Source organism: Peromyscus californicus, unplaced genomic scaffold (genome assembly GCF_007827085.1).
Source record: "Peromyscus californicus insignis strain IS unplaced genomic scaffold, ASM782708v3 Scaffold_18__1_contigs__length_77618521, whole genome shotgun sequence".
Taxonomy (NCBI): Eukaryota; Metazoa; Chordata; class Mammalia; order Rodentia; family Cricetidae; genus Peromyscus; species Peromyscus californicus.
In genome coordinates this window covers 71,278,351-71,293,012 of record NW_026294480.1, presented here as the reverse complement: position 1 = coordinate 71,293,012, position 14,662 = coordinate 71,278,351, and the positions used below count along the sequence as shown (strand labels likewise).

Below are 14,662 nucleotides of genomic sequence, written 5' to 3'. Positions count from 1 at the left end.
TTTGGTGAGAAGTACTGACCACACGTTCTGTGTACCATACACTGCTGTGGTGAGAAGTACTGACTCTGTGTACCATCTCAGGGTCAGCTGGTATCAAGCACTGCTTTGGAAGCCATGAGGAAATACATTTTGGGAACTGACAGTTTTACAAAGGACTTACTTTTCACCAGGAGACCCACAGGTAACATCAGTCAGCAGAGAAAAGGCAAAATGCTCTGTCACCTCCACAAAGTGGCTGAATCCCCGAGTGTCCTTGCGTTTGGGGTTAATGAGAGCACAAAGGAGTTCATACAGAAGGGTGCGGGTTTTGATACTGAAAGCTTGATTTTGTCCTTCCATTGTTATCTGGAGGAAAAAAATCTAAGTATTAAAATATGTATTAAATAGATGACTTCCTGGATTACATATAATATATACATTCTATATGCTTTTCATTAATAATCATTAACAATAACAAAGATGGAAATATGAAGAACTGAAGAGAAAATGATATCAAAATTATATTTCAAATATACCCACTTCCATCTAAAAGGCATGAGTAATCACTGACAAAGAAAAGAAATAAGCATTAAAATACTTTCCATTTAATGATTCCTTAGAGTCCCAAATGGTAACATTTATCATTTAAGTTAGCTACAATAGTTAACATCATGAATTAAAATAAGTCACAATTTTACATCTACCCCAAGAATTCTTTATTTCTTTGATGAACAAATAAAGTAATAAATATTTCAAAAATAGGTTTGTAACGGAAATAAGATTACTTTGAGTTGTCTGTGTTGCAATGAACAAATAGTGGCCACCATCTAACATTGAAGAACAAAAGCACACCGAATGAGAAAGTTCTGTTCAATCAAGAATGCTCAAGATATCCTGGCACACTGCCTTTTAAAATGTGACTTCCTACCTTAAAGGACTGAGTTGCTATTTGAAGAACAAGGACAATACTTTTGTTCCTTTATATTCGAATATACCTGGGAAATCGAGACTCCAAAGTCATCAGTTTACAGTTCATCCATTGTGGCTCCTGCCAACACATGCACCCCCAGCCCCTGTGGTTCACTGAACATCTCTAGTAACAAACTCATGATATCATTGAAATGATTGCCTTTTTTTCCTATCAGATAAGCTTAGTAAGGGAGTAGCTCCTGTTATTCCGATTTCTGCAACTTTGTAACCTAGTAGTTTCAAACTCACACCCAAATTCAAGATCTGAATTTATAAGACTATCCATCTCAAAGTTAAGAGAACATTTCACAGGGAAAGCATAATAAAAATAACAATATGAATTTGATAGTACAATTACAAATGAACAGAGCATAGCCCACTGGGTACAGAAGCAAGGAGACCACATAAGACAAACGACACACAAGCTCCGGAGAATCTCTTAGAACGCAGAAAGGTAACTAACACACAAGACAGTCTTAAGACCAATAGACCCTAGGGCCCAGCAAATCAAAGCCAGTGAGGAGAAGATAACAGATCCACAATGGGTAGCACAAGTATTGGTGTTTACAGATGCAGAAACTGATTTATAGCTGAGAAAATAGAAACAGAGAGATAATATATAATATTACTCCCAGAGCTATAAAATTACAGTGGGAGATAGACAAGAAGAAATCAGAAATGGAGAAACAAAAGTTCAGCTTGACATTCAACATTACTGAAAGGAAATGCCAGAAGAGCTGTATGTGTAGAATTTTAAGAATTAAGGTGCAGTGGGATATCTTTCTGTATGCTGTGAATATGTGTTGCTACCATTGGCTAAAAAATAAGCTGTTTTGGCCTATGGCAAGCTTAGAGGCAGGTGGGAAATCTAAAGGGAGAGACAGAAAGAGAAAGGCAGAAGTGGGAAGACACCAGCCTGTCGCCCAAGGAGCAAGATGCCAACAGACCAGTAAAGCCACGGAACACATGGGAAAACAGATTAATAGAAATGGGTTAACTTAAGATATAAGAGCTAGCTAGCGAGACGCCTGAGCCATTAGGCCATACAGTTTGTAAGTAACATAAGCCTCTGTGTGTTTATTTCTCTGAGCGGCTGCAGGACAAGTGGGACACAGGAAAACTTCTGGCTACATGAAGGTTTATACCCAGGAATTAGCTACTCAAACTCTTATTTACGCTCAAGGAAAACAAAAAGTTTATTAAGTAAAACAAGAACGACAACAAAATGCATTCCTCTACCACTAGGTTAGTGCAGGTTCACTGCTACTCAGCACTTGGCAAAACTTCTCTAGTCTCAAGAGTCATGTGCAGAGATCTTGTTGTCATTGTTTTATTTCCAGAAAGAGAAACTGAGGCAGAACAAGAACAACCAACTTGACCCAGGACCCAAACTTGGTGATTGGCTGAGCTCAAGACATGCCTGCCAGGCATCTGCACTAGCTTGCAGCATCCCTACTTACGTGGCAGAATATAAAGCACAACTTGAGTTAGTTCACTGGTAAGTCTGTAAAACTAAGTGAACTGTAAGTCAATGTTAGTGTGTTCACAATCTAAGTCATACGTAGAAATGACTGCAGTAGAAAATACACGTTATTAAGAAGAATATGATAAATACTCTGGCTCTAAAAGGTCATATTATGAAAATAACAGAAAATCCCAAACTATCAAGATTCATTTGCAAATCAGTAGAAGACCTGAACTTCACATGGGGAAACACTAAGAAGTTCTCAGGATTGCAATTAAAATGGAAAACTGTTTTGGATGTGTGTAAGGGGAGAACTCTATCAGACTTCAGAGAACATGCTGTTCCTGTGCTTTTACAGACGTTCCAGAATACAAAGTCAGAACTCCTGACTCAAGTTCTACCAAGGTCTAATGACCAGGAAAACAAACCTGATAAAATAAAAAATTAGAATATCAAATCCCACAGGGTCTTAAAGTCTAGATTGTTATTAAGGCAACCAATGGCACCAGAAATAGCTTGCATTGTTCCACAGCTGGGAAAGTCAGGGGCCAGAATATTGTTATACCAAAGGTTGTCTGAGCCCACAATGGACCCTATCTGGAAAATTTTTGTAGTGAATCTTCTAAAGATGTTATTCTTTATAGAATAACATTGTCTCATCCAAACAAAAACTGGCAGCTACTTCCAATGTATAAAATTTCCATCTACAATTCGTCAAAAGAAAAGTGTTGTAGGACAGATACATCATAAAGAGCTTAGAACCAGAGAGAGAATAAAACTCTCAAATATCAAATATATTCACTTAAAATACAAGGTCATATAATATTTTATTCAGCACATGGAAGTTTTAGTCTGTACTGAAGTTGAGGTTGGACTGTTTTCTGCTTATTTTTTTTTCTTCAACTTCCTATGGTGGTTACAGCGTAAAGTACAGTTGGTTCTATTTGACTTTCAGACAATAAACAGTAACTCTTGGCTCTCACTGCATCTCAAATGAAGTGTTAATGATGATAAAATCACACTTAGATTGTGTTACTCACCTGAAGTTCATAAATAACTAATCAACCTTTATTTTCATTTGCTAAATGTCACGACCTCATTTATATGTGGTCATCTTCATGTCCGTTATTAACTCAATACCCCTTCAGTCTTATTATATAATTATGTCTAAAACATGAAATATATTTTTGGACATATAGTCCTGAGTGTATCAAAAGGGACACATTCTGATTTTGTCATCAAGAAGACACCACAGTGTGCTTCCCCAACCTCCATGGTTCAGCCTCTGTATGCACAGGCTGTGTAGCACTGATTGTCACTCCTAGGCTGCACATCTTCAGGGAACGCTGCTGCACTGATACAGCAGGAACTGTATATAGGGCATCTATATATCCAGACATAGAAAAGGTACAGCAGAAATGATAGTCAATAGCATTTTTGGAGTTTCTTTTTAATGTTGTGAAAACACTATCGTACGCACGACTTGTTGCTGACTAAACCACTAGTTCCACTTTAATCGCTGTTATTTTTCCAACTTTTGCTATTCTAATAATGCTGAAACAAACCTCAAATTACACATATATTTGTGCAAATGTTCCCATTTGCTGTTCGAAAACACAATACTCACTAGGTGTTCACTATGAGCCATCTATTAGAAGCTGTGATTTAAGACTTCTAGTTACTCAAACTTTTATCCAGCAAAGGTAATTGCCTATGTAATAAAGTATATTAATATTCAAAATAAAGTAATGACCATATACTATTGGGCTATTTGAAAACTTTATTGAAATAAGTGTTGAATTATAAGCATGAGTCACCAAAACTGACTTAAGTATTGATTTTTTTTTTTTAGACACAGTCTCACTACAGTCCAGATTAGCCTGAAACTACTGCTCATCTGCCTCTGCACTCTGCCTCCACCTCTTGCCTCTACTTCTAGAATGTTGGAATATTAGTATGTGCTCCCTTATCTATCCATGCATCTATGCATCTATGTATCTATCTATGTATGTATCTATCTATGTATCTATTTATGTATCTATGTATCTATCTATCTATGTATTTACCTATCTATCTATCTGTCTGTCTGTCTATTTATTTATTTTTCTGGATAGCAGTGCTTTGCATACATGTCTATGTACCACATGTGTGCCTGGTGCCCAGAGGCCAGAAGAGGGCATTGGATTGTCTGGACTGGAGCTACAGCCAGTTGTGAGCCACATGTGGGTGCTAGGAATTGAACCGTGGTCATCTGGAAGAGCAGCCAATGCTCTTAACTGTTGAGCCATCTCTCCAGCCCTACACCATATCTCATTTTAAGTGTTGCCTTTTGACTGAAGATAAAACATGGCTTTAATATATAACTTACTGAGGAAAAAAGAGCATCAGAATTCCATTTCGTCATTGTTTTTCTCTAAAATATCTAAAATTTTCTTTTTTCTACTCTAAAATGTAGTCATTACAAATGGCTTTTCTCTCTTGGTCAAGATCAATTTACTATTGTATCTGTTTCATTATTAGAAGGTTAAGTATCACTCTTCCTTGGCATGAATTCTATCTTGAGTGTACTCTGCATAAAATGGTAATCATTCTCTGTGCTTTACAAAGGTTTGTTATAGCCTCTTCTTACCTGATAGGCTTTATAATTTTCTCTTCTACCCTTCATGCCCTGTGCTTTGAGAAATATGCAGAATAGGCATGATATTTTGAGATCACACTGCAAACATTTTCCATATGAAAGGAATATGTAATATTTATGGGAAATAAATAGTATTTATATTATTTGTTTTATTTATCTTATATTTATATTATAAGAATATTCACATTATTTATATAAATAACTTTCCCCTCAATAATAATTCTTTTTAGATATCATTTTCCATTTACAATCTTAAACTTTATATCTCTATGTTATTACACATTTTATAGACAGGTAAATAAATAATTCATTTCATATAATAGCTGACTATGGCAAGGCCATGCAAGTTGATGCCTAATATTATCTGGGCATTTCTTATTCTTCCTTTTCAACAAATACTTGTTAGTTTCCAGTAAGAGCAGAGCAGAGGAGTGACTGCTCATGCTTCATGCATGAGAGGATTAATATAGGTTATAGTCCAGTCTGAGTCTTCTTATGAACTCCAAATACTAATGAGCAAATGGCAAAAAAAAAAAAAAAAAAAGTCAGTCTCTGGTGTGTCAGGAAGGACCTATCGGCTCCAGCAGCTGCTGCCTTTCAAACTCTGGTTGGATTCTGGCTGCACAGGTTGCTTATGGTTCTCCAATTTAAGAGCAAGGATGCTCAGTGAAAGTACAGTGGCAGGTGGGACGGATTCCACTCTCACGTACAGAGATTATATTTTATCCTAATTTCATAGTAATGAGAGTTATAAGCAGACGTGGTATCTGCGCTGATTTAGGCTTTATGACCCTCTCACGGAGCCATGTCGTACAGCTGCCAGGATGCCCTACCTTTTGCATTACGTGCATCAGAGCACTGAGCTGCTCATCCGTGCTCTCTGTGGCCACTCTCATGTTGAGGTTGTGCAGCACTCTGTTGAGAACATCTTCATGGAGGGGCTGATGGAGCTGGTCTGCAAGCCCCCAGATAGCTTGTGAATCCACATCAGAGACAAGAGTGACGTTGGCAGTCCCATACACTTTATCAATTCTGGCACCACCTTTTGGGTCAAAAAGCACAATCTGGAAGCGTTTAGGAAATGCATTGAAAGACGCGCTCTCCGGTGTCAACACAACTTCCAGCATGGCACTTCTCTGGCCAGGTTCAAAGACCAGTGTGCCTTCTGTTCTCACGAAATCCTTTCCAGAAACAGCCGGAGATATGAGAACACGACCAATTGTTTCAGCACTCCTCAACTCCTGAAAATTCAACCGAGACAGGAGAATGAGACTACGATGCCTCTAATGTTATCCTAAATCATTCTTAATTCTTGAACAAACTCCCGTTCTTTTCAGTCAACTAACAGGCAGTAACTACACTGCCACTAAACATGGGCTTTATACTTTTCCTAACTGCCTTCAATAAGCCACAGAGATGACGAGGGTAGGGACAGGGGCTCGGCACTGAGACAAATCAAGGAAAAGAACTAGAAATGAAATGACACTGTTGTCTAGAAAAGAATCTTTAGGTATGCACACAGCAAATGCTGGAAAACTAAACATGAGGATGAGAGGAAATATTTATGTTTTAATCTCACGTAGAAATTTATGGGCAGAGAGATCTAAGAGCAAAAATTGGGAAGGGGGAGAAGGAATTGGATTGTTCTTAACCTTCAGTATGGAGATGTGCTATTGGATTGGTTTTCCAAGTAATACACATCTACCTTTTCAAATTATAGTTGTCGCAGAGGTTTTAGAAAGTTCAGGTTGAATACTTTAGCCAAGGAAAAGCCAAAATAGTGTGTCTTTATTTAGTACTGACTAAGGACTAGATTCCTAGTATACTTCAGCACATATATTGGGATGCAGAATTGATGAGCATAATACCTACACTCCCAGAACCCATGGTTCTGGCAGAGGACACGCAGAATGAAACTATGCAATTAATGGTGTGTTGCTACATGCATTTCTATGAAGGGAACTAAGACAAAGTGGAGACAGGAACACAGGGGATATTAAGGGCACAATTATAAACCAGGCTGGACATGGAATCTCAACAGAGGCCTCATTAAAGGACTGTCTACATGCTAACCCCAGGAGACAGATTCTAGATCTAAAGAGAAAAATTCCAGGCAATGAAAATAGCAATTTAAAGGCTCTGTGGTGAGAACAACCCTATAAAATGATGGGAGGAACTAGAAGGCCAGTATGTATGGAAGGAATGCAGTCTCCTTTGTCTCTTCATTCTGCTTCTGGGATTATCCAGTTTATTTTAGTTAGTGTATTTCCATGTATAGAATTCCTGTTTGCTGTTCTGTGTGTCCTTTACTTACTGTCTAAGAGTTCCTCTTTCCTTATTGACACAATTTCTTTCTTTCACTTGTTTACTTATTAAAGCATTTTGTGGTGTCTGTGTTATAATTTTACTGATTCTTTCTCACATTCGGCTCATCTTACTACTGGCATCTATTTATTATTATTTTTCATTCCATTTTAGATCATCCCTATTCTTGATATGACAGATAACTATTAACCTGTTGCATCTTATCTCACGAGTCTCTGGATATTGTTTATTCTTTATCATTTTCTTCTGGCTTCCTTTGACACTGCTATGACCAAAGAAAGAAAATTACCACCTCATTCCTGAGAGGTAAAGGGCAGTTTTCCTCACTGGTTTCTGGAGACACTGGAGGGAGAGAATTGTCTTTATTGTTAGGTGGAGTGAGATCTTGCCAATAAAACCACCTCCACAGATATCTGCTGGCTAAGGGGTGTGTGAGAATTTCTCCACAACCATCCAGTGTTCTCCACTAAAACTGTGTCAGTGCTGGGGACCTTTTACTATCAGACAGCAAGCAAAGCCCCAACTCTACATTAGGTCCTTAGACACAATGCGCAGAGACTGGTGCTCCTGGAAAGGATATGAATCTACACACACACACACACACACACACACACACACACACACACACACACACACACTTTGCTGATGTGGATAAAGTTGAGGTAAAGTTTTTCTGGCATGTTTGACTAGAGAATATACAAGATTTTCAACTAAAAGCTTTCTGTCTTGCTCAGCTGTCCCTTCGCTGTTCCTTGCACTAGAGAAAGCATATCTGTATAGGGTTTCATTCTTTGGACTACAGATAGCATAATTGTATGGGGTATTCCTGCTCTCGCACTCTAAACATTGTATCTGTATGGGGAATTTGTTCTTTGCACTACAGATAGCATATCTATATAGTCTTTAGCTTTTTATTTTCCTATTAGAGCGTCCATATGGCAAGTTCTTCAGCTCAAAATCTTGGATATGAGGCAAAAGAGAACTGTGGAACTTACCTCTTCATGTACCATTTGGGGCCCAAATCCCTACCCATCTGTTTGGTCCCCTGTGGTTTCAGAGTTACCTAATATTATTTCATACATAATTCCCAGTACTCAGCAGTAAAAGCTTATCTACTCTAACTTCCCAGAAACAAAATCCACATTTATAGGAAAAGCTTCAGATGCCAGTTTTCACTTCCACGTTAAAATTGTTAACACAGCATTGGTATCACAGCACTGAGTCTGTAAGCACAGGGCAGTGTGTATAGAAATTGGAATAAGAGTTGTGTCTGCATGGATAGATAGATTGATAGATAAATAGATAGATAGAGATAGAGATAGATATATATCCATCTAGCTCTTGACTCTTCACGTCCTTCATCTGGGCAGGTGAGCTTGTTCATAAAGTGCCTCAGACATCTTCATTATATGTTCCTATCTCTAGTTCCCCTTTGTCTATCCTACAAACTCATGCCCTGATAGTGAAATGTTTCCTGGGAGAAGCATGAGCATAAAGCACATATTTTTCTCACTTTTCTTTCTGTCATAACCATGCTAAAGGAAACACTAAAATATCAACATGGATGCTTCCTTCTGTGTTTGTAGTACTGTAAGACTATATAAAAGAGTTTATTTTTAGGGTCTCACACAGCAGAGAATTGTCTCCTGTTAGCTGATCTCTCCTATCAAGTTTCCAGGGTAGCTCCCCACCCATGATTCTAAATCTACCCTACTCTATTACACTAGCCACACTACATCACACTAACTACACTACTTCACACTAGCCACACTATATCACACTAGCCACACTACATCACACTAGCCACACTACTTCACAATAGCCACAGTACATCACACTAACCACACTACATCACACTAACCACACTACATCACACTAGCCACACTACATCACACTAGTCACACTACATCAAACTAGCCACACCACATCACACTAACCACACTACATCACACTAGCCACACTACATCACACTAGTCACACTATATCACACTAGCTATACCACATCACACTAGCCACACTACTTCACACTAGCCACACTACATCACACTAGCCACACCACATCACACTAGCCACACTACTTCACACTAGGCACACTACATCACACTAGCCACACTACTTCACAACAGCCACACTACTTCACAATAGCTACACCATAAAGAATGTTGAATAGACTTGGAGGCCTAGGTCGCCAGATCTGGAGTCTTAAAATGGGGTAAATCACAACACTGTACACAATTCTAGTGTCCTATTTGTTGAATTCCTAGAACTACAACAATAAAAGAAAAAACCCAGAGGGCTAAAGTGGGCAAGCTATAATCGCACAAAGCATGCTTCAAGCAGAATGGATCACACATGTTTATTTAGTTGCTTTTTTTTTTTTTTTTTTTTACTATATTAGAATTTTGCTGGTGAAACAAAGTAACAAAAAAACAAAAACAAAGACAAAAAACCAGCTGCTGGAAAGGTGTATGAGCACATAGGCTCTGGTCTCTTCATGTGCTCAGGGTCCCTCTTCCAGACCTCCATAAACCCAGCTAGTCCTTCACTGGACACCACATGAAAGGATGAAGGGCAGAGAGTGCAGACACCCAAGGCCAGCGCTGTTCAAAGCACAATTTCAGTCAGCATTTAAGGATCTGAAGGAAAACAATCACAACTAGTTCGAATACGAGGTGTAGGCAATATCTGCTTCCTGTTCAAGTTTCCAAGAGTACAGAGGAGGAAGCGCTGTGCTAAGACTCCGGCAACATGGCGGAGCAGATCAACGTGATGCTTGCGCCGGACAATCAGCTCTGCCAAACAGAGCAATCAGAACAGAAAACCGCAATTTTAAAACACAATTTCTAAGCCGGGCGGTGGTGGAGCACGCCTTTAATCCCAGTACTTGGGAGGCAGAGCCAGGCGGATCTCTGTGAGTTCGAGGCTAGCCTGGGCTACCAAGTGAGTCCCAGGAAAGGCGCAAAGCTACATAGAGAAACCCTGTCTCGAAAAACCAAAAAAAAACCAAAAAACAAAAAACAAAAACACAATTTCTTAGTGATGAGCGAAAAACTGACCGGACGTAATGGTAAAACAATACATTAAATAAACAGCAGGTTGCTGTGGGTTGTTCTGTATGGCAAATGTGTTGCTCTGATTGGTCAATAAATAAAACACTGATTGGCCAGTGGCTAGGCAGGAAGTATAGGCGGGACTAACAGAGAGGAGAAAAGAAAGAACAGGAAGGCAGAAGGAGACACTGCCAGCCGCCGCCATGACAAGCAGCATGTGAAGATGCCGGTAAGCCACAAGCTACGTGGCAAGATATAGATTTATAGATTTATATAAGTCTCTGTGTTTACTTGGTTGGGTCTGAGTGGCTGTGGGACTGGCAGGTGAGAGAGATTTGTCCTGACTGTGGGCCAGGCAGGAAAACTCTAGCTACAGCAGGTTGTCACGGTATCCTCAGAAAATACTGTTTAGATTATTGATTATTTAGATTATTGATATTCCTCATGGATGAGAAGAATCTGAACATAGATGGCTTTACTTTTCATGCCTACCTGGGTACTAAAGTTGACAGACATCATCCTTCCTGTCCCAGAGTCTCTGGCCACCTGCAAACTGATCAAAGTAGCCTTCTTATGAGCCACTGCCAGCCGAGAACCCACAGAGAAGGAGAGGAGACTCTGAGGTGCGTCAGTCTTGGAAACTTTAATCCGAGCGAATCTGGCGCTGTTGTTTATAGCTGCTCCAGCAGTGACGTCATACAGCTCCACAAAAAAATGCACTTCAACTTGAGGCACCTGATAGCGACGAAAAGAAAGACTTCACTATTACAAATCGACTCCATTTTTACATATTTCTGTCACTCAGACATGCTATAGTTCACCTACAGCATTATGGAAATGAATATATGCATGTATTCACATACTTACATATATGTGTATGTAACAAGAATTACAAAGAACACAGAGACTATTAACTTGAGAGTCGAGGGGAACACAAGGGGGTGGAGGGAGGAAAAGTGATATAATTCTATTTCAGTTAAAAAGAAATAAAACTTGACACATTTTATATAATTACAGGACTAAATTCTTATATTAAATCACTATCGCAACTATTATTTTTTATTAACATAATTTTTTATTGACTCTTTGGGAATTTCACATCATGCACTCCAGTCACATTTATTTCCTAGTTCTTCCATGTCTGCCCACCACCCTTGTATCCTCCCTCCACAAAAGACAATTTTAAAATAGAAAAAGAATAAAAAAAAGGAAGAAAAAACACTTCCCTCCTCCATCTTTCCCACCTCTCCATCACACATTTGTTTTTGGTAGTGGCCTTGGGAGCTGCAGTGTGCTACACAGTGTTCTCTTTAGAGTTGCTGGCCCAGTTCAAGGCCTTGGGCTTTTGGTACACCATCAATATTGGACCCTCATAGAAACTTCTCTTCAATATACCACTATTGTCCCAGTTACAGAGTTCCTGCAGCTATGTTTCCACAAGACTGGTCCCCTCCGTGGACTCCAGCAGCTCATAGATGGGGTGTAGGTGTTAGATTGGGCTATGGGAGCCCACAAAAGCTTCCTAGTAAGATCTGAGCTTGTTTTACACAGCAGGCCTGCATTAGGGGATGGCTTGACCATGTGCATGGTCACCAGGTCTGGGATGGTCTGCACTTGGCTGTGCTGGGGGGTGGGGGGTCTTTTGCTCCACCCCTTGACATTCCTTTAAAAGCTGTTTAGAAGAGACAGAAGGTTTGGATCCAGGCCCTCCTGAGGCTACCCTATGTTCCTAAGGTCTCTCTCCTCTATATTTCTATCTGCATATTCCTCATTTCTCCCTGCTCAAGAGTATCCTGGGGGGAAAAGTGGAGGCAGGTCTCCCTCAGTGGGCCAGCTCAAGGTCTTGGATATGGGCCTATTGCTGAGTTGGTAGGCCCAACCTCCACCAGGACCATCCTCCTTAGGCGAGGGTCAGGGTCAGTTTTTCCCTAGCCCAAGCCATCGGGGATGGTGAGAGGTGGGGCCAGCTCTTCCAAACATGGCCATCCGCTGCAGCTCAGGCCTAGATGTCATGATGGCCTTAAATGGCAGTGCAAGTCACTCAGATTAGTAAAGTCCAGGGGCAACATGGCCCTCAGACTCAGGCATCCATATGGCCTTCAATGGCAACATGGGCCATGGTCATCAACACAGACTCCAGCTGCAGTAGGGCCAGGGACCCAGACATGGCCCTTGGCAGCAGCACAGGCCCAGACATCCCTTGGCCCCAGGTGGCAGCTGTAGACTGCCCATACCGGCCTGTTCCTCACTGTCATCTCTCACGTTCCTCACAGTTTGGCTTCCCTCCACAGCACATGAACTGCTCCACTTTTCCTTCTCTCCCATTTCTCCACCACAGACCTGGGGCACCCACCCCCCTGGGCTGCTTGGTGCCTGACTTTTTTTTTTTTTTTACTTCTTTCTTTAAAAGTACATTTTCTTATAGTGAGTGTCTCTCTGGAAGATAAATGTCTGCGGTAGTTTGAATAAGAATGGCCTCCATGGGCTCATATATTTGAAAGGATTAGAAGGATGATGAGGTGTGGCCTTGGTGGAGGACGCATGTCACTGGAGGTGGGTTTTGAGGTTTCAGAAGCCCATGCTAGGCCTAGGCTTTTTCTTTCTGTCTGCAGATCAGAATGTTGCACTCAGCTACTGCTCCAGTATCTGCCTGCATGCCACCATGCTCCCCACCATGATGGTAATGGACTAAACCTCTGAAATGTAAGCAAGCCCCCCAGTAAAATGCTTTCTTTCATAAGAGTTGCCTTAATCCATTGTTTGTTTGTTTTTTTAACCACCAAGTAATACTCCATTGTATAAATGTACCATATTTTCTTTATCCATTCTTTGGTTGAGGGGCATGTAGGTTGTTTCCAGGTTCTGGCTATTATGAATAATGCTGCTATGAACATAGTTGAGGAGAGGGAGGTGAGGAAGGGATCGGGAGAAGGAGAGGGAGGGAGAACTGTGGTTGGTGTGTAAAATGAAAAAAAAAAACTAAAATAAAAAATATTTTAAAAAAGAGTTGCCTTGATCATCTTCACAGCAATAGAACCTTGACAAAGGCAAGGTCCAAAGATAATGTACTTAAACTCAATAAGCAAGTGATATATAAATAAAATGTATTCACACAACCAGCTAGTTAAAAGCCAATGAAAGCAATAAACTATTCAAATATTTTTCAAAATAGGTAGATCTCAAAATATGGCAATAAGAGATAACATCAGGCTTGATAAAGATTGCATAATTTTTATGTTACCCTATATATGTTACCCAAGTATAGAAATAAAAATGATACGATGTTTACTTCATGTAGTCAAAAGATATTTGCATAAATGTTCAAAACTCAAACAAAACATCACACATGGCAGCAGACGTCTCAACACTGACATCAGGTGAAACCATGGCAGAGTGTGGAGCTGAATAACACTGGAGATTGCAAGAAAAAAAATGGGGGAAGAATTCAACTTCATAAGACCTACTTATTCACAGTTTCTTTTGAGACAGGGTCTCATGTAGCACAGGCTCGAACTCAGTGGGTTTGCAAGGATAACCTTGAATTCCTGATCTTTCTTCTGCTCTGCTTCTCGAGTGCTAGGATCACAGGTGCGCACTGAGACGTCCAGCTTCCGTGGCGTAAGGGATCAAACCCGGGGCTTCGTTTGTGCTCCGTCATCTGAGCTACAACTTCAGCCCAAGATTGTTTTTGAAGGTTTTAAAATTTTAAACAAGTACAAGGATATTTGGTAACAAACTCTGCAATTTCATATAATTTTCAAAAATCATTGTATCAAATCTAAATTAACTCTGTTCGTGCTCCATTCTGTTTTTCTCCCTGAAATCACTCATTTTCTGAAGCCTGAATTACTCTTCATAACACATTGTCAATCACTTGTTATTACACATGGTTTATTCTTACAAAGTGAAATCTGAATGTTCAGCCGTGTTGCTGGCATCCTGGCATATCCTGCTAAAAGCGACTTGATGTGTTTTCAGCTGCACGTGTCGCTGCCTCACGGTACATTAGGCATATTTTTATCTGCCAGCAAGAGCCTGATCCATCATTAGTTTTGTTGATCATTTAAATGATAATCATGATATCATGAAACAGAACATCAAATCCTTCAGTATTATCCCAAAAAATTTCCATCTTAGTCATAAAGTAAATGTTCTAATCTCATTTTCAGTGTCTAAAGAAATGTGTTTAGCTACCCAGCAGCACCTAAAGTTCTCCCCTTCTGCTGATACACTGTC

The 14,662-nt window shown here is 39.9% G+C and overlaps 1 protein-coding gene across 1 annotated transcript in view; it reads right to left on the bottom strand.

Moving 5' to 3' along the window:
- Adgrv1 (adhesion G protein-coupled receptor V1) overlaps positions 1 to 14,662 on the bottom strand; it is a 546,923-nt gene that overhangs the window by 297,965 nt on the left and 234,296 nt on the right. The window contains exons 77-79 of the mRNA XM_052743671.1: positions 10,919 to 11,161; positions 5,885 to 6,292; positions 161 to 345 (exon numbers count right to left, since the gene is read on the bottom strand). Of these exons, the coding sequence (XP_052599631.1) occupies positions 161 to 345; positions 5,885 to 6,292; positions 10,919 to 11,161 (836 nt within the window). The remainder of the gene's footprint in view (positions 1 to 160; positions 346 to 5,884; positions 6,293 to 10,918; positions 11,162 to 14,662) is intronic.